The 21,632-nt window shown below is 39.9% G+C and overlaps 1 protein-coding gene across 2 annotated transcripts in view; it reads right to left on the bottom strand.

The window, feature by feature from the left end:
- sparta (spartin a) overlaps positions 1-21,632 on the bottom strand; it is a 44,112-nt gene that overhangs the window by 3,131 nt on the left and 19,349 nt on the right. Inside the window, exons 3-7 of one of the 2 annotated variants that reach the window (XM_078545307.1) lie at positions 17,969-18,166; positions 11,714-11,843; positions 9,544-9,738; positions 6,702-6,860; positions 1,876-1,966 (exon numbers count right to left, since the gene is read on the bottom strand). In XM_078545307.1, coding sequence (XP_078401433.1) covers positions 1,876-1,966; positions 6,702-6,860; positions 9,544-9,738; positions 11,714-11,843; positions 17,969-18,166 — 773 coding nt within the window. The remainder of the gene's footprint in view (positions 1-1,875; positions 1,967-6,701; positions 6,861-9,543; positions 9,739-11,713; positions 11,844-17,968; positions 18,167-21,632) is intronic. The other variant, XM_078545308.1, reaches the window with a different exon arrangement.

Here is a 21,632-nt window from a genome sequence, read left to right as displayed (position 1 = left end):
CATTCTTCCAATAACAAGGAGTGACCAAGTATTTAAGAAGCTAGTCAAACTGCAGTGCATTCAGAATGGGTTAGGTCTTGTTTGTCATCTATTCAGGGAGAAATTGCAGATCAGGTGATCCAACCTTCTGGCTGGGAGCACAGTAACTTTGGACATGATTACATCAATTAGGTGGTAAGTGAAATAGCAAGGTCAGCCCATGACAAAATCCATGTAGATTACCCAGTTACAGGGTAGCACTGGGCATCACTAGTATACATGTGAAAGCTAACCACATGCCTGCAGCAGTCATGGTTGAGGGACAGTATATCATTTTAATAATATATCCCAGGGGACTCTTGGAAGTTACTGTAGGATATAATAGAGATATGATCACAAAGTGCACAGGGGGTTGCTAGGAGACTATATACCACAGTTGAGCTAGATACAGGATGGAAAGGAGGCCAGAAGTCTATAACTACAGTTTAGATTAGAATAGTTAGAATATTTGTTACAATAAGGATGAATGTAGAATACTGAATGTTAGAGGGGTAGAGAACAACTGACCTGAGGAAAGGGAATGGAATGATAGACAGGAGATTGAGTGCAATCCCAGCAATAGATTTTTTTTTATCTGACTCTAAACCAAGATCAGACCGGGAAAGAAAACTACAGCCTGAGGAGCTAAGATGATTATAATGTATTTCTGAATTATAAAAAATAGAAAACAGTGGGTCTGGTAGTTCCCCATTTTCAAGAGCTCTGCATTGCACAAGTTCTTAAAGCATTATCCCCACATGCAGAGTCATGGTCTTTCTAGGTGGTTAGATGGGAATCCCTTTAAGTAAATGGACAATACTTGCAGTTGTTTGTTGCTGAACTTCTAATAGAGAGCCCAAGTGTTAATTTGCCCACTCTGACAATGTATAATTCTAAACAGATTCTAATAATTACAGTGTAGGAAAATACACCATGCTGAAGATACACTGGCTAAGTTTGGATACGTAGGAATAGAGCCATGTAAAGCTACCCGCAAAGAGCCGAGCATGAATGCTCCCTTGCGAGATCACCGATTTCTGGCAAAGAGCAGAAACCACAACCGATTTTTTTCTCCTCCTCTCTTGCCAAGTATTATTAAGGATAGCCGCGGCATTGCCATGCTGTCCAGGGTGAGATTAATTAATGCAACACAGGGATGAAACGTTGGATAATTCTGGTCTGTAAAACTCAGTATTACACAAGTCAGTGCAAGCCATCATCCATAATAAAAGACCCTCATGCTGGTGAGATTTTTTAGTTGGCAGTAACCTGATCTGGAATAAGAATGCTAAACTGAGTATGGCAATAGTGGTCAAATAAAAATAGAAGACACTTGATTGCCCCCACCTCCAAACTTCTGAGAAAATAGAGTACAATGTTACCAATGATGGGGGAAGAGACCAAATGGCAGAAATAAACTTGTGTGTTTAGTGTATACTGTTGGCAGCAGAAATTAGGTCAATGGGAAACTGGAATTCGGTTCATCGTTATTAAATGAGAAATTAAATCAGATTACCTAATGGTTGGACTGAATTCCTACAGAATACAGGTCAAAGGAAAGAGAACCATGTTTGTATCGATAGGATATTGGAGAAAATCAAATAAATCAGTCAGTATGAAGTAACCTAAAATGATTCACCAAAAACTGATCTTGATGCATTACGCCAAAAAGAGAAAGCTAATTTAAAGCAATTAATTTCAAATATTAAGCTGTTTGAACCAACTTATTTCATTTTTGAAATGCAAGTTGTCGTGTTTCTGTATCTGAAAGTATAAAGCGCAGTCATGAACAAAATATGTACTGTTTTTGTAACCTGAATTTCTAATAAATTCTGCTTTAAATAAAAAGCTACTTACTTATGTTTCACAGTGTGTACGGTCTCTGCTGTAACATTCTTGGCAATGCACTTCGCTGCACGCTCTAAACCATTCCAGACAGTTGCAAATCCTGAAAATTAAAACCAATCAGTTGCAACATCATTAATTATTCACCTATCGAATCACAATCAATGATTTGGCCTGGTCCTCAACTTGAAGTTAATTTTGTTTGAGACTGCTTGAATACCATAGCTCTACCAATGGTCAAGTAAGAATAGAAAATGAGAAACAGACCAATGTTAGAAGGTGAGAGAGATCACTAATGTAGAATGGAGAAAAGACAACACTGACACTTGAAGGCAAGGACAAAGATTTTGAAGTTGGTTTGTAGAAATAAGTAAAGCCTGACAAGGACCTTGGAAATGCAGAAGTTTCAATGAGCAAGAAACTCTTAAGTAGCATTCTGAACAAGTTGCAGCTGAGAGGTTAAAATGGGAAGCCCAGTTAGAGAAACAGAATTAAAATGCTAGATCAATAATCTTGGTAGTAATAGTAATAGTTGAATGAGGAAACACATCTTTATACAGAAGGGTGGAAGAAATGTTGATGTATCTCATACAGAAAAGCAGTAACAGATGCTAGCTCAATGAATAATTTTAAAGCTGAAATCAGAGGATTTTTGCTAGTCAAGGGTGATAAAGGCTTATGGAGCCAAGGCAGATAAATGGAGTTAGGATACAAATTAGCTACAATTTCATTGAATGATGCAACTGGATCGAGGGGTTGACTAGCCTGCTCCTGTTCTTATGTGGTAATGCTTCCAATTAACTCATGCTCTTTCCTTTTGGAGGGGTTTCTGCTTCCAAATTACATTACATTTATCTGCATTGCCACCAACTAGCCCAGTTATCCAATGAAATCTAAACCCTTCTAAATCTGGCTGCACTGTTCCTTATTTGTCCTGCTTAAACATCTAAGATTATCTTAAACTTAAATAAGGGCAACTATGTGGGGACGAAAGCTGAGCTAGCTGAACTGGGAAACTAGGCCAGAGGATAGGTCAATAGAGCAGCAGTGGCAGACATTTAAGGGGATATTTCAGAGTATTCAGAATAAGTACATTCCTATTAAAGAAAAATTCTAAGGGGAACACCCACCATCCGGGGTTAAATAAAGATGTTAAGGAAAGCATCAAACTTAAGGAAAAAGCATAAAACTCTGCAAAGATGATTGGCCAGAATATAAAGAATGGCAGAGAATGACTAAAAAGGTTAAATCAGGAGAAAGAAATTAGAATATGAGAGGAAGCTAGCTAGAAATGTAAAAACAGATAGCAAGAGTTTCTACCGGTATTTGAAAAGGAAAAAAGTGTAAGTAAAGTGAGTGTTGGTCCTCTGGAATGACAGTGGAGAGTTAATTGTAGATAACAAGGAAATGGCGGAAGAAATGGACAAATATTTTGCTTGTGTTCATCATAGAGGATACAAAACAAAACATTCCAGTAATAGCTGCAAATCAGGTGGTGAGTGAGAGAAAGGAATTTGGTGAAATTGAAATCACCAGGGAAACACTACTGAGCAAATTGATGGAGCTGCAGGCTGGCAAGTCTCCAGGTCCCAATGGGCTACATCCTAGGGTCTTAAAGAGGTGGCTAATGAGTTAATTGATGCACTGGTGTTAATTTTCCAAAATTTGCTAGATTCTGGAAAGGTTCCATCAGATTGGAAAGTAGCAAATATAACCCTTCTATTCAAGAAAGGAAGGACCAGAAAACAAGAAACTATAGGCCAGTTAGCTTGATGTCTGTCATGAGGAAGTTATTAGAATCGATCATTAAGGTTATAGCTGGGCACTTAGAAGAGTTCAAGGCAATTGGGAAGACTCAGCATGGTTTTGTGAAAGGAAAATCATGTTTAACCATTTATTGGAGGTTTTTTTGAAGGAGTAATATGCGCAGTGGATAAATAGGAGCTTGTAGACGTACTGTACTTGGATTTCCAGAAGGCATTTGATAAGGTGCCACAAAGATTATTATGGAAAATAAAAGCACATGGTGTAGTGGGTAACATATTAGCATCGATAGAAGATTGGCTGCCTGGCAGAAAGCAGAGAGTATGCCTAAATGGGCCTTTTTCTGATTGGCAAGATGTGACGAGCGGAGTCCCACAGGGGTCTGTACTGGGGCCTCAACTTTTCATCATTGACATCAATGACTTAGATGAGGGAAGTGAAGACATGACAGCTAAATTTGCAGATGACAAAGATAGGTAGGAAAGTATGTTGTGATGAGGACATGAGGAGGTTGTAGATGGACATAGGTTGAGTGAGTGGGCAAATATCTGGCAAATGGAGTTTAATATGGGAAAATGTGAAATTGTTCATTTCGGCAGGACAAACAAAAAAGCAGATTACTACTTATATGGAGAACGGCTGCATAATTTGAGGTGCAGATGGATCTAGGTGTTCTAGTACGAGTCACAAAAAGTTAGAACGCAGGTACAGCAAGTAATTAAGATGGCTAATGGAATGCTATCTTTTATTACGAGGGGGATTGAACATAAAAATAAGGATGTTACGCTTCAGTTATACAGGGCATTGGTGAGACCGCACCTTGAATACTGTGTGTAATTTTGATCTCCTTATTTAAGGAAGGATGTAAATGCATTGGAGGCGGTTCAAAAGGAGGTTTACTAGATTTATACCTGGAATGCGTGGGTTGTCTTATGAGGAAACGTTGGACACACTGGACTTGTTTCCACTGGAGTAAATAGAAGAGTGAAGGGTGATTTGATTGAAGTGTACAAGATACTGAATAGCCTTGACAAGGTGGATGTTGAAATGATGTTTCCTCTTGGGGGTGAGTCCAGAACTAGGGGGCACTGTTTTAAAATTAGGGGCTGCCCTTTTAGGACAGAGATGAGGAGAAATTTATTCTGAGGGTTAAGAGACTTAGGGATTCTCTACCTCAGAAGGTGGTGGAGGCAGGGTCATTAAATATTTTTAAGGAGAGGTAGATTGATTCCCTTGCCTAACAAGAATCTAAGGTTATCGGGGTTAGATGGGAATGTGGAAATCGAAACACAAGATGATGATCAGCCATGATCTTACTGAATGGCAGAACAGGCTCGAGGGGCCGAATGGTCTACTCCTGTTCCTATTTCTTATGTTCTTAAGTCAAGGAAACCTTATCTGGATAATTGTCTGCAGTTCTGATCACCAAAATAGAGCATAGTTTACTCTTGAGAATACACGCGCAAAAACCAATTCTAGTTATCAGAAAACATTAAGGAATTTCAGCTTGTCTTTGGGAAAAGAGGTTGCCAGATGATCTAAGGTGATTGATACCTTTCAATTCTATACAGTCAATCAAGATAAATTGTACAAATCCCAGGGACAGAAGTCAAAATTAGGGAGTTAAGCATAATAGATGAAGCATTTTCATCTAGAGAAAAAGGTAATAGACCAGGGAAGGTTATCGAAACGAATCCAGATACAATCCAAGGCAAAGTGGCGAGCTGGATCCAAAATTGGCTCAGAGACAGGAAGCAGAAGGTAATAGGTGATGGGTTTTTTGTGACTGGAACAGTGTTTCTAAATGGGGTTCTGCAGGACTCATTACTAAGTCCCTTGCTTTTTGTGGTACATAGGATCTATGATTAGGAAATTTTCAGATGATACAAAAATTAGCTGCAAGGTTGATAATGGAAAGCTGTAGATTACAAGATGATATAATTGGGCCAGTCAGTAGAACAGTGGCAAATGAAGTTCAATCTGGAGAAGTGCGAGGCAATGCATTTGTAAAAATCTAAAAAAGCAAGGGAAGACATAATAAATAGTAGAATACTGAAGTGTAGAGCAAGAGAGGGACCTTGGAGTGCATATCCACAGATCCCTGAAGGTGGACAGACAGGGAAATAAAGGTGGTCAGGGAGATATATGGTATACTTGCCTTTATTAGCTGAGGCATAGAATAAGAGCTGGCAGGTTATGCTGGAACTGTATAAAGCACGAGTTAAACCACAGCTGGCATACTGGGTGCTGTTCTGGTCATCGCATTATAGGAAAGATGTAATTACACTAGAAAGGGTACAGAGGAGATTTACAAGGAAGTTGCCTGGACTGGAATATTTTAGTTATGAGGAAAGATTTTAGACTAGTTTTTTTTTGAAACAGAGAGCCAATTGAAGTGTATAAAATTATGAAAAATCTAGATAGAATGGATAAGGTGGCCCAATTCCCTTGGTTGCAGGACTCAAATCTATGCCCCCTTAAGAGATAAGAGGCTTAATAGGAATTCAAGGGAATTTTTTTTCCACTTAGGTGGTGGTGGGAATCTGGAACTCATGACCACCCTTTCAGACGGACGCAGAAACCCTAATTATATTAAAAAATACTTGGACATAACTATTCTGTGACATGCACTTGAAGTGCCATAACCTATAAGACTACAGACCAAGAGATGGTGAGTGGGATTAGACTGGGTGGTTACTAATTGGATGGTGTGAACATGATGGGTCGAATGGCCCCCTTCCTTGCTGTAAATTTCTATGATTTCTAAGGATTTAGAAATTTTGATGCATTTCTGGAAGGGGAAAGAGGTGCAACGAGAAGGCAAGTAGTATGGTTAATTAATGTAAGATCCTTGGTTGATCAAATGGCCTCTTTCTGTTCTTTGTTATGTTCAGTTATTAAAGTTATTCACTAATCCAAATAATGCCCTTCTGAACTATTGTATAAATTGCAATGTTCCTTTTATTTGATTATTTCTGTGATTTTAATAAAAAGTTAAAAACTTAAGAGACATTAAATCACACATTTATAACTACTTACAGAAGTTAATGGAAACAAAATAGATCAATGTGTACCTTGAACTCCACTTGCTGCCACCACCAGAGCTCCATCCAGGTTGGCTTTTGAACTATTATCTTTCTTTATAGCTTCTGGAATCAGTTTACTTCCATGTTTCTTTACATGTGGAGCCAGCTCTTTTCCAACAGTACTAGCAACAGCACAAAGTCCATCAACTGAGAATTTTAAAAGTTCTCAATTTAACTTATGGTTCAGACAAATGCAACTACTCAATAAACTTACACTAAGAGACTTCAGCCTAACCTACATAAAAATATAAAACTCATGGATTTAGGGTATGAACATACAATCGTTCATGATCAAATATTAAGGACCAAACCCAAATAGAAGCTGCAATCTTCTCTTCTTTCCCATGCATCATTGTATTGTTGTTATTTGATAGATGCCATAAGATAATTCTTTGTTAGAACGGAGCTCTGGCCAAACTTTAGGAAAACATGGTTTTTCACTTGGGTGGTTCTTCTCATTTACAGAATAACTGCAGTTAGCACACTCCCGACATATTTAATTACTCTCTTGAGACTCTACCTATGTCTCATTGCTGTAGTTTACAACAGATCAGCAGCCAATTCTATTTATTACAAAATAGCTTAGACCTTGCGGTCAGCAGCAAAACAGCAGCATTTGCCCCGGTGGCGTTTAAAATAACATCTTTTACCTTTCTCGTAGGCTGCAGCAGGAATTTGCTCTCCCAACTGTAGCATGGATCCAATCAGCGAAATAAGGAAGCCTAGTGGCGAACACAATTTCTGCACCTTTGATTCCTCGAGCTGAAGGTACGCTCTTTGAGGTCTGCCTTCAGTTCAATGACTATTAAGTCTTTTAAATGTTGTTATCCCCCCACCCCCCAGCAATACTCCCATCTCTGCAGCTCTGCTTACCCCACGCCCCTCCAACAACCCCTCCCCAGCTCTGTTCACAAATCCTTCCTACCTCATGCCTAGTTCCCAGTCCCCCTCAGTCTTGCAATCAGCATAATTCAGTGCACCTGCTTGCAGAGACAATTAACGCAACAGTATATTGGCAACAGAATTTTAGTTAGAGTCCTGTAAAGAAGTGCAGAAGAAAGAAATTAAACTAAACCCCATTAGTACAGACCAGCTTTTTATAGTGACACAAAATAGATTTCTACCATCTTGTGCATAGAGAGATTGTGACTATGACAATAGGCTGTATTGAAGACATATTCAGAGATTCTCTGGGCAAGATGTTGCTCTTTGCTATGAGTCTTTGGTCCAGTTTGTCTGCAAAACCAGTATATCAGCCAAAATCAGTTCCCACTTGCATTACTATCTACAGACTGGAAGGCATCAGTGACAAACAGGAAACAGCTACGGCTCATGAGGAAATGCTAATGTTTGTGTTGGCCAAAGACTTCAACATTGTAAATAATGAATTCTAATGAAAGGCGACACTAGAACCCAGAGGTTGAGCAACTTTCTAAAGGCACAGAAGACCATAAGTGCCTTAGGACAGATTAAAATTTCTAAAATTATATCAAGTCCATGTGGAACTGTTATTTTTTTGACCAGACTTGCTGCAAGGCAGCTCTGTTTGAAAGAATTCACTTAGGGCATCGCAAGCAGAATATTCTACTGAACAAGATCACAACAGACTTTACCTTTCTAAAAGTTGTGGAATACAGTACTGGACAGTGCATACTGGTCAACACTATAATCATTATTAGTTTCAAAAGTAGGGTGATACTAAAACCCTTGAGAACGAGCAGCTCAATTTAAGCCCGAAAAGAGAAACAAAATCCTACAGAAGCAGGAAATCAGAAATAAGAAAGAAAATGCTGGAAATAATCAGGTCAGGCAGCACCTGTGGGGAAAGAAACAGTTTTTTCCCCCCTCATGGATGCTACCAGACCTGCTGAGTATTTTCAGCGTTTCTTGTTTTTATTTCAATTTAGGCCTGGGTCGGCATCTAATTTTATAATTTAAGTATTCAAAATTGTACTACAAACTATATTGCTTTATAGCAGGCAGAGCACAAAAAGCATTTGGTGAACAAAATCTTCATGACAGATGGTTTCCAAGAAAATATGGGGAAATTAAATGCATAGTGCAAGGAAAATACTCTGAAAATTACCAGAACTCTGCTCTAAGTTTCAGCTTCAATTTCAAGTATCCACATAAAATGGAGCCAGTGTTAAACTGGATACTGGAAAACAAACTAATTAAAATCAAGATCTTTATTTAAACAAACATCCCTTACTAGTGATGGACAGCTCTGGAATAGCTTGTTTGCTGGATGCTATGCTCACTAGTACTGCTCTCCTCGCCTCCAAAGGTTCCTCAAAATCTAACTCTTCAATTTGGTTATCTCCCTGACCTCCTGTGCTCATGCCACTCTGACCATATTTTCTCAAATTTAACTGCTACACTAAGATTTTATTCCATGCACGATCTAATTCTCATGATAGACATCTCTTCACAATCAAACAAGTCAAATATTTTTACCCAACTGTTATACTAAAATTTTCATGCCAAAAGTTTAACATACCAAGAAAATTGTAACTAAGTTTTAAGTTACATGAACAAGATGTAGTTGTCTAGAAGTAAAAGTGTTTACAATGCACTGCAAACAGGCAAGTATCATTTCTGATGTTCACATTATTTGTTGCAGTAATTTTACTGAAGTTAGTAAATGTTAAAACATAAACAACTTGCACTGCAAGTTAACCAAAAAGCACATACAAAAAAAGAGTAAGAATCCTTGAAAAAAGTGGTCAAAAAAGAAACTTCCAAATGTCAACATCTATTTAACTATTTTCAGTTTCATAAGAAATCCCTTCCAAAAGTAAATGTTAAAGGATATTGGTTGTTAGCTTACCCAAGAATTGGCTGACTTTTACAGCCCCTCCAGTTGCTTGTCTTGCAACACTGAGTCCCTTTTCCACTGTCGGACTGACTGTTGCAGGCTTATCTTCGGGTTGAATATGCGTTCTCAGTTTAGAAGCTCCCTTCTGGATTGCTTTACCAGTGAATTCAGCTCCTTTAACCAAACCCCAGCTCAACCAAGAGGCCCCTGAAAATTTGTTTTAAAGATTGTTTTATAAATTAGATGTCCCATTCGCATTGTCCATGAGTGAACCAGAATACTCTTAGTATGCAAAAGTAATTGTGACACTTACAGAAAGTGGATAATGCAACATCCTTCATCAGTTAATTATTTACATATGAATATGAGGAATGCAAAAGCAGTATCCAAACATTTCCAGTCTGATTATGAGGCTCTACATACTCATCCAGCTGGAACCACAACAGCACCAAATATTTTGCCAGCCAAATGTCAAATAAGTCCAAGAAGGTAATTTCAGAAGAATCAAATAGCAGCTGAAAGGATGTGAACACCAAGATAAAGACAAGTTATTTCAAGGGTTACAGCTATTCAAGTATTAACCCCATTAGTAATTACACAACCTGGGAATATTAAGGCAGATTTGAACATCTGATGCAAGGGAATTGTGGTTACCAGAATAGTTAGAACTCTAGAATCACATGACATCAACAGCTGTATATTTTCAGAAAGATAGATTTGTGCATTGCAAAAAGGCAATGCACCTTTCCATCTTGAAGACATCATCATTCTCCAACTTCTAATTAGGCAGTTGTGTGCATATTTAAGCAGATCCACATTAAAAGTCTTGCATCTCACAGAAGTCATGCACCGCAATAGTATTACAGGTTCATAGAGCAAAAGAAAAAAAATGATTTGTAGCAAATATCTGTTAGATTAACTAAAAGAAAATTAGATGGATTAAACAGGAGTGAGATTGGTAATTTACAGCATTGCATCATTGTTGCCGGTTAATAAATACATCCCGTTTAACATCTTCCTGACAAATCTGCATCACGTGCTTGAGAGTCTTCACAAACCATGATAAATTGAAACCGCAATAACTAATTTCTTTGCACTATTTTTGGTTATGTTGTTTCACTCATACCAACATATAGTTAAAATATTTCTAACATTGTACAAAGAAATGAAAAATCAAACACCTATAAAATTATTAATTTAACATTTAAATGTCTACAAAATATTTCTCTTGCATTGGTCTGTCCTTCAGGTTTGGGCTCAATTTGAAAATTTTACCTTGGATGCTGGGAATTTCCAGCAGCTGTAGACAAATTGAGGGGCAAGAAATACAATCTGGGAGTTAAGTTTTCACCACTTCAATATCCAAGTTGCATATTTTAACCCATAATGTAGAAAAGGACCAGACAGTTAGCAAGATCCTGTTAACAAGTTCTGCATATACGAGAGAAGAGATACATTAAAAGGAACTGTATTTTTCATGCTACTCCTGTGAAACTACAATACCTAGTGTGTACTTTGACAACCCGCATAAAATGACGGTTTCAAAGCATTTTATCTGGCCAAGGAATGAGGGACAGAAAAAGGCAGAAATAAAATTGAATTTTTTTTTTCGGTATTGCATGAGTCTAATGAAAATTGTGTACTAAGGCAGGATTTTTTATGTAACCAAGGAGCCAATTAAAAAGCACTTTGCTTTGATGCTGAAGTCAGATACTGTGGTCAGAATCAATTCAACTCAAATAGCTAGGCCAAGACCATGACAGATAGCAACTTGCTCATGGTGCTGGCCATTGTAGACTATAAGTCCTTGCTGCAGTAATTTAACAAATACAACAATTTCATTAAGGACGGCAAACAGAAACAATGTTTTTGAACGCAAATAACTTGTGGTTTTGGCCATTGAAGATTAACATTACTTGTATCTTAAATTTTACAAAACAATAATTAATTATTACAACTATAACCAAGGCCCAATTCTTTCATGAACAGCCAGATCTAATACTTTCGTCTGTCTTATACTGACGGGTGAACCAATGTTACATCAAAAATCACTTTCCAGGTCCTGAAGCATACATGAGTAATTCCCACAGGAGATCTACTTGTATATATGTACATTCCTGATAGTGAAATTAATGTTTTCTAAATTTAAGAGTTCTCTCACTTATGTACATTAACTGCTCACCTGTTAGAATTCCACGGGCCATTTTTTCACTCCACTCTGGTAGAACGCTCTCTTGGATACTAGGTTGTGGTTCATGATGAATCGGAACAGTTTGGCTCAAATTAATTTCACCAGCTGAAGCTTCTGGATCCTAAGAAATAAATAATTAGTAAAATGCAAATAGTTTCATAGCACAAAAAACTGCCATTCAAACCCTTTGTTTTCTTTCAGGATTATACAGTTCTATTGTGAGGAACCAGTTTTTGGAGAATTTAAAGAACATTGAATTTTGGACATTCTTCCTGAGTTATTTTTAAAAAGGTCTGCAATATTAATTTGGGGCTGTGAAAGTGCCATTCTTCAAGAAACCACAGGTCAAGATAGATGTCCAGCAGACAACACCTGGAGGGGAAAGAGATACTTTGTATATCCAAGTTAACAAAGAACTGCTGTTGCCAGGCTAAAGACTCTTGCTGATTGATTAGAAACACCTGGCCTAAGAGAAATATTCTTTGAACGTCTTAGTCTTTAAAAAAAATCTCAGGCAGAATGTGTTTGTGGGTGCCTTAGATACAAGCTGCAAGAAAAGATACTCTCTCCCTCTCTGCGCTCCACCTTTGTGTTACATGCAGTCTAAAGTGGGTTAGACTTTCCTCAGAAGCATTTCATCAGAATAAATCATCTATTTGTATTCTGAAAGTCTGCAAAGTTGTGGTAAGCAAGAGTCATCAGGACAGTTTCACCAAAGAATCAGTCTGAAAGAGCTTTCAGATCTATTGTGATCAGAATTCTGTTAGATCAACAGCATCGAGATCGCTTTGAATTTTATCCTTTTAAAAGAAACTTTCCCATACTTCAGCCTCTTTAGGGGACTGTTTGTTTTGTCCTGCTGTGTTTGAGTGTGTGTATGGGAGTTCGAATAGCTGGTTTTTTTAAAAAAGGGGAAAATCATTACACTTCTAAACTACAACTTTTTTTTAAAAAGTAGTTTGTTTTATAATAAATCAATATTTTGTGTTTACTGAAAGAAGCCTGGTTATGGTCATTAATGCTGGGAATAACAGTATCAAAGGGTAACAATTGGCCAGTTTGGCGGACGAATTAAACATTTAAACTATCGTTATGATCGGAGGAGAAGTGGGATTAGAATTAACTGTGCACTCCCATCTCAGTCCATAACACTATACAAAAGCATAATATCAGAGATTCCCATCATCCAGGGATTAATACAACAAAGGTTCAGGAACCTTCCACCTTTATCATAGGCCTTTCTATTTTATTGTTATTAAAGTCCATAGGAGAGTTAAGATTGTAAAATGTTTTGATGTGTTTATTGTAAAATGATCCACATTTCTTACAAGTAGTTGGGTGCTCAGTCTTCATTAAGGTGATTGCTTCAACCATTCACCCCAAATGTATAAAAATTTTATTTGATCACTTTAGACTTTTGCCATGAGGTCATAGACCTGGTGGGTATAGTGTGTATGGTTATGGTGAAAGGCTGAACTAGCAGTCTGCCATACAAATTTGGGTCTGTGGTAAAGTTTCAGTGGCTCCTTAAGCAGTCTGGACTTGCTCGTCCTGCTTTCTACCCTTAATGTCACCTATTAGCACATTTCTTAGCTAATATCACCACCTCTTTGTCCTTTTGTCTATCTCCACCTATCACTGGCCGTCTATCCAGCTCTACCTGTTCCACCACCCTTAAACCAGCTTATATTTCACCTCTCTTCTATTTTTCCTTAGTTCTGTTGAAGAGTCATACGGACTCGAAACGTTAACTGTGTTCCTCTCCGCAGATGCTGTCAGACCTGTTGGGTTTTTCCAGGTATTTTTATTTTTGTTCTGGATTTAGGAGAGTTGGCCCACAATGCCCTATATCTAATGACAGCATAACCCAGGAATGTAACAATAACATCTCATGATCTGGATTGTATAATACTCTCTTTTGCAATTAAAGAAAATAAAACACATGTGCACACATACATGTACATTTGTTGTTGTTCTCCTCTCTGAAGATCTGTCTCCTAAGTTGAAACCTCCCTTGACTTTGAAATGCATCTAGGATCGATGTCCTCACATTGATCTACCACAACGTAAACTACTTCCACATCCAAATTATGAACAAAATATTCAAGTCTGAATAAACACAGACCTGGTTGAGTCAAGATTTCAATCAAACTTACCCAAGTACGATCTTGATGCGTACCCCAAAGATAAAAGGAGCCTTCTCTCGGGATTCACATATTACACTGAATCCCCATTCTCTCTTGTTTGATGTCTGCAATTCCTTTTCATTTGCATTTTCCTCCACTTTCTATTCTCTTGGTTCAAATAAAACCCTTCTACTTCACTTCGACATGTGTGTGTCTGTTGCTAACCTGACTTATAGATCAAAAGCAATAACCCCATCAATATTATTTTAGCAAAGGGTTCATTTCTAGCAGAAGGATAAAAGTAGAAATGATCTGTTATCTAAATAATGGCCATAAAGTTCAACTACATTCTCTGTTTATTGCTACCATACCATAGAATAACCTGAGCTTTCAAGCCAGTTTTGACTGCATAATAATTTAGTTGTTTAATAATTTTGCACTGTTCACATAAATCATTAATGAATTTGCTAGATGGAGTAGGCTAGAAAAATGATGATAAATGGGAAGTGTACAGCTCATTCATGAAAACTGAGCTTGCAAAAATATTACATGTACAAAATCTTTCAGGCTTTACAATATATTTCCATACCTTTTTAAGAATTCTTCTCAAATCTTCAAATTTGCCTGTGCTCTGCAAATACATCATGATTTTTGTATAATCTCTTATTTCTTCATTTCTTACTTAAACTTCATTTGTAAAATTTCAAAAAAGCAATTTTTATTGATGGGGGAACCAAAGTGGGTGAAATTAATTCTCAAGGGATTTTCTCTCATGTACTCCCTTTCAAACCCTAATGTTGGAGGCAAAATGAATGGTCTATTAGGGAAACCAACAATAAATGTCTCCCCCTGACCTTCCCCTCTCCGATGCTGAACGTTCAGTGCTCAACAAAGGACTTAGTTTCATACTCTTACGCCCTCATCTCAATGAATTTCGGGCTCGGCACGATGCCGAACTCTTCTTCCGCCGTCTTCGTCTCCGTGCTCACTTCTTTGGGTAGGAGTCCTCTCCCCGTTCAACGGATCCTTTTACCCACCTCCAATATTCTCCCTCCACCTGGACCCCTCCCTCTGGATTCTTACCTTCTCTTGATCTTTTCATTGAGAACTGTCGGCGTGACATTAGCCGTCTCAATTTCTCTGCTCCTCTCACCCATTCTAATCTGTCTCTCTCTGAACTCACTGCACTCCGTTCTCTCAGGTCCAACCCCAACATTGTCATCAAACCCGCTGACAAGGGTGGTGCTGTTGCTGTCTGGCACACTGACCTCTACCTCGCGGAGGCTGAGCGTCAACTCGCAGACACTTCCTCCTACCTCTCCCTGGACCATGACGCCACCACTGAACATCAAGCCATTGTTTCCAGGACTGTCACTGACCTCATCTCCTCTGGAGATCTTCCTCCCACAGCTTCCAACCTGATAGTCGCCCAACCTCGGACGGCCCACTTCTACCTCCTACCCAAAATCCACAAACGGAACTGTCCTGGCAGACCGATCGTGTCAGCCTGTTCCTGCCCCATGGAACTCATTTCTCGTTATCTTGACTCCCTTCTCTCTCCCCTTGTCCAGTCCTTTCCCACCTACATCCGTGATTCCCCTGACACCTTACGTCACATCAACAATTTCCAGTTCCCTGGCCCCAACCGCTTCCTCTTCACCATGGATGTCCAATCCCTCTACACCTCCATCCCCCACCAGGATGGTCTGAGGGCCCTCAGCTTCTTCCTTGAACAGAGGCCCCAACAATCCCCATCCACCACTACTCTCCTCCGTCTGGCTGAACTTGTTCTCACACTGAACAATTTCTCCTTTAACTCCTCTCACTTCCTCCAAATAAAAGGTGTGGCTATGGGTACCCGCATGGGCCCCAGCTATGCCTGTCTCTTTATGGGGTATGAGAAACATTCCTTGTTCCAGTCCTACTCCAGCCCCCTCCCACAACTCTTTCTCCAGTACAACGATGATTACTTCGGTGCTGCTTCATGCTCTCGTCGGGACCTGGAAAAATTTATTAATTTTGCTTCAAATCTCCACCCCTCCATCATCTTCACATGGTCCATCTCTGACACTTCTCTTCCCTTCCTTGACCTCTCTGTCTCAATTTCTGATGATAGACTGTCCACCAATATCCATTACAAGCCTACCGACTCCCACAGCTACCTCGACTACAGCTCCTCACACCCCGCTTCCTGCAAGGACTCCATCCCATTCTCTCAGTTCCTTCGCCTCCGTCGCATCTGTTCTGATGACGCTACCTTCAAAAACAGTTCCTCTTACATGTCCTCCTTCTTCCTTAACCGAGGTTTTCCACCCACGGTCGTTGACAGGGCCCTCAACCGTGTCCGGCCCATCTCCCGCGCATCCGTCCTCACGCCTTCTCCTCCCTCCCAGAAACATGATAGGGTCCCTCTTGTCCTCACTTATCACCCCACCAGCCTCCGCATTCAAAGGATCATCCTCCGCCATTTCCGCCAACTCCAGCATGATGCCACCACCAAACACATCTTCCCTTCACCCCCCCTGGCGGCATTCCGTAGGGATCGTTCCCTCCGGGACACCCTGGTCTTCTCCTCCATCACCCCCTACTCCTCAACCCCCACCTATGGCACCTCCCCATGCCCACGCAGAAGATGCAACACCTGCCCCTTCACTTCCTCTCTCCTCACCATCCAAGGGCCCAAACGCTCCTTTCAAGTGAAGCAGCATTTCACTTGCATTTCCCCTAATTTAGTCTACTGCATTCGTTGCTCCCAATGCGGTCTCCTCTACATTGGAGAGACCAAATGCAAACTGGGCGACCGCTTTGCAGAACACCTGCAGTCTGTCCGCAAGAAAGACTCAAACCTCCCTGTCGCTTGCTATTTTAACACTCCACCCTGCTCTCTTGCCCACATGTCTGTCCTTGGCTTGCTGCATTGTTCCAGTGAAGCCCAACGCAAACTGGAGGAACAGCACCTCATCTTCCGACTAGGCACCTTACAGCCTTCCGGGCTGAATATTGAGTTCAACAACTTTAGATCTTAAACTCCCCCTCCCCCCATCCCCACCCCGTTTCCTCCCCCTCCCTTTTGTTTTTTTTTTTGTTTTCAATAATTTATATAGATTTTTCTTTTCCCACCTATTTCCATTATTTTTAAATCTACAACTAATACCTTGTCAATCTTTCCACCCCACCCCCACTAGAGCTGTACCTTGAGTGTCCTGCCATCCATTCTTAATTAGCACTTTTCTTAGATAATATCACCACCTTCAACACCTCTTTGATCCTTTTGTCTGTGACATCTTTTGATTATCTGCTCCTATCACTGCTTGCTTGTCCCTACAACCACCCCACCCTCAACTTCTCTCCACCCACCCCCCACCTTAAACCAGCATTTTTTTCACCCCTCTCCTAACTATACTTCAGTTCTGTTGAAGGGTCGTGTGGACCCGAAACATCGACTCTTTTCTTCTCCACCGATGCTGCCAGACCTGCTGAGTTTTTCCAGGTAATTCTGTTTTTGTAATAAATGTCTCTTAATTTTTCCTCTCCAATTTTGGCCAAATTTCTGCTCTGCCCTTTTAAAGGTATTGAGTCTTCAGAGAAGACCGAGCATAATCTAATACTCCACTCAAATGACGATTCATTTGCCTGTCTAGATACCAAGTGTTGCCAAGAAAGAGAAAAACATCATGGTCAAACCCGGTCGTATTCTCACCTCATATCCAACTCAAGCATTTTGCATAGCTTACTGGATAGCGATCAGGAATGGAAACTTTTTCTAATTCTTAGTTTATATGGCCAAGCTACTTCCCACCCTAACTAACCGATCAATGGGGATTCCTTTCTTTATATTTATATATTTGATCAGTGGCAAGTTTACAAAAGTTATTTCATACTTATGGTATTCTTTACCTGCTTTACTTGCTGAGCAACAACAATACATTATCTTCCTGCCTTCTTTCCCCCAGTCAGATGGGGGTGTTAAGCTGCTTATGATATACAGGCTAATGACAATTTTAAGCATTCTCCAAACTCTGGCATTGTTTAAAAATTAACTGAAAATTCACTAATTCAATCAAGTGCTTGAAAATTTACATTGAAACTGAAGAAATGCAGTCAATTATTTGGAAGTTACCTGGACCTTTAAATAAGTCATTTGTTTCAGCAAGTCTTCAAAATGCTCTCTGTCCGATGCTGGTAGCGCAGAGGATAGCACAACTCCAACATAGATATCAGGATCTTGTGACATTACATCAGGAAACATGTAGACTCCATTGTTACACTGCAGCACAGGAGACTGGCTAGGTATAAGCGGGTACAGCCAATCACAAACCTTGACAATAAATACAGAAAGGAGAAAATTTATAATTTTTATTTTATGTCTATCTACAACTGTGACCCTTGAATGATAACATAATAAACAACATTCCAATATTCCCTCGATTTGTCCCTATATTACAACCAGTACAAGACAGACCCAATTACACCAAATTAATTAAAATCAGCTATTCAAGATCTAATGTCAATCTTCACTAAAACTTGCATATGAGTGCTTTTCATGACTCAAGGACATCCCAAAGCACTTTACAGCCAATGAAGTACTTTTGTAGTCACAACTGTCATGTAGGAAAACACAGCATCTAGTTTGTGCATGGCAAGCTCCCACAAAACAGCAATGAAATAAATGACTAGATCATCTGTTTCAAACATTGGCTGAGGGACAAATGTTGGGTAAGACACTGGAAGAATTCCCCTGCTCTCCGACAAATAACACCACGGGATCTTATACATCCATTCACCAAGGCAACAAAAGATCCTCAATTTAATGTCTCATCTAAAAAATGGTACCTCTAACAGTACAGCACTCCCTCGGCACTGGCACCAGTTTAGATTATATACTCAAGAATCCGGAGTGGGGCTTGAATCCACAATCTTCTGACTCAAGGGTACTGCTACTGAGCCAAGACCGACACCTTCAGAGTATTAAAATGTTCAGTAAGATGCATGATGGTAGGATGAATGAATTTATCATACAGCTTTGAGGTGGCAAATTGTCTTTCAGTGCTGCACAAAGAGAAAGGGAAGAGAAGGGGGTGTGCAAAGCAAAGGAAAGTAACCAAAGACATGGCTGAAGAAGTAGGTTTTGAGGGTAAAGAGATGTGGCAAGGCATTTAGGAAAGCAACTGCAGTATGCAGGGAAAAAGCTCTACCACTAATGGTAGATTTGGATGCTGAATGAGAGCAAGAGAAATTAGTAGTAGCAAGAGGACTTTGTAGGAGGATTGAAAACAAAGCAAGAGAGTACAAACTTGGGACATAGGGCTGGATGAGTTTGCATAGATAAGGTAGCACAAGGGTATGATAGAATTTGTAAACAAGAACCAGAATTTTGAAATCAATACAGAGGGGAGAGGAAATGCCCGACGGTCAGTGAGGAAAGGGGAAATGTGACTCCCCTAGGATAGAGGGAACTCAGAATTGTTGTGGATGAACCAGAGCTTCGATACAGTGGAACTTGGGATATTGGCAAGGGGAACGTTGGAGACATTGTGCTTGAAGAAAGCATGTGGCGTTTTAAACAGCAGCTGGGGGTGATGCAGGGATTGTGACCAGCAATGTCACAGATATGAAAGACAGAACATGGAAATTAAAGTTCAGCCCAAAGCTGAATACTTCTCATTTTAATCCCAGCAAGTAGCCATTCATGAGGATGATCCAAGGCTAAGGTATGATCCCCACTATCAACATCTGAGGCTACTACTGACCAGAAACTGAACTAGCCATATAAATACTGTAGCTACAAGAGCAAGTCAGAGGCAAGGAATCCTGCAGCGAGTAACTTACCTCCCAACTCCCCAAAGCCTGTCCACCATCTACAAGGCACAGGTCAGGAGTATGATGGAATACTCTCCACTTGCCTGGATGAGTGCAGCTCCAGCAACATTCATGAAGCTTGACACCATCAAGGACAAAGCAGGCCGCTTGATTGGCAACCCATCCACAAACATTCACTCCATCCATGACCAACGCACAGTGGCAGTGTGTACCATCTACAAGATGCACTGCAGGAATTCACCAAGCCTCCTTAGACAGCACCTTCCAAACCCACGACCACTACCATCTAGAAGGACAAGGGCAGCAGACACATGGGAACACCACCACCTGGAAGTTCCCCTCCAAGCCACTCACCACCTTGACATGGAAATAAATTGCCGTTCCTTCACTGGGTCAAAAATCCTGGAATTCCCTCCCTAACAGGGTGTGCCTACACCACAGACTGCAGCCGTTTAAGAAGGGAGCTCATCACTACTTTCTCAAGGGCAATTAGATATGGGCAATAAATGATAGCCTAGCCAGTGACACCTATATCCAATGAATGAATAAAAAAAATTTCTGCCAGGGGTCCAAGTCAGTAATGCTAAACAGAAGAAAGCTCGACTCAGTATTACTTAATGTCATACCAGCAGCCAAACAAGGCATTGATAGTTATGGAGTCTAGGATGACCATGAACAGAGCAAGCATATATCTGGAAGCTGACCTCATACTAACTAATAATTTCACTGAGCAACTAGAGATGAGGATGGGAGGGATACAAGAAAGGAATCTTGAGGCATATCACAGATGCCCATGTATATCTGGGAAGAGAAGTCATTGCAAGAAATATATTGAGCAGATTGGTACAGGCAGAAGTGGAACCACAAGAGGAAAGTACCAGAGGAGAGGTGCCAGAGAAGAATGGGATGGTTCATATCCTTGGAGCTCCTGGAAACAATGCATGCGAGTATAACATACTGCAGTTAAAAAGTCTAGTCGGTGACTGACCAGAAACTAGGATGAATGGGGTTAACAGTATCTGTCAGCAAGAGGTAGAGAAGAGCAGTTAGTGGTTTTACTTTAACCGTAGCTAAACTCCTTATCTTGCAGGTTAAGGGCAGACATTATAACTTGAGATCATTGTAACAAAAGCAAAGGATGGCCCAAGGTGTATTTTTTCTTTATTCCGTCTATATAGTTTAAGTAGATGTTTAATATATCACACTCAAAATTCAATAAAAGCCAATGTACTGGATTGAGGCAACACTCCACATTAACCTTTTGCAAGGACAAACCTGTTGTGTGCCAGTGGCCCACTGGAACACTTGTGATTACTAAATGAACGAGTGGTATTTGCTGTAGACTGTTAGCTCAAAATCTCCTTGGATTCTTTTGGTAAATACTGTATTTGCACTGTAATTCACATTGAAGTTGACTGCTTTTAGGTCAATGAATGTTTTAGTATTTCTAGCTTTTAGTGCAGTTGTCTACACATCCACTATTGACACAAGGACCAATCCCACGTTTAATATCTTGCTATAACTGCTAAGCTCAAGTACCCACGTGTTGTCATATCCTTCAGTCTGTTATACTTAATATGATGGCTGATAGCAACCGTTTTCCGAGACAATGAAAGGTGTAACGGAACTTCCAGTAACACCATGGGTGATGAATGGCTAGTTTGTTCACTTGGAGAAACACCGCCCCTTCTCAAGAAGGGCAATTAGGGATGCCAGCAAAGTTCACATCCCACGAAAGAATTTTAAAACTCCCAGATTAGATTTTACATTAAGGTTACACTTTGGTTAATAAGAAGTGAGTATTAGGATTTGAGATGGAGGAGGTGGGGGTTTTATTAGGTAGCAGTATCAAGTGAGAACAAGGGAATATTAAGTGAAAATGAGGCAACTGTCGAGAGATGCAGAGGTCCAACATTATTATGAGTGGAGAGCCATAATGGAGAAAGCAGCAAGTGGGAGTAAGG

This window comes from Cetorhinus maximus, chromosome 7, assembly GCF_964194155.1.
Source record: "Cetorhinus maximus chromosome 7, sCetMax3.hap1.1, whole genome shotgun sequence".
In the NCBI taxonomy this organism is placed as follows: domain Eukaryota; kingdom Metazoa; phylum Chordata; class Chondrichthyes; order Lamniformes; family Cetorhinidae; genus Cetorhinus; species Cetorhinus maximus.
Note: the sequence above shows the minus strand (reverse complement) of the source record. Positions and strands in the feature narration are given on the sequence as shown.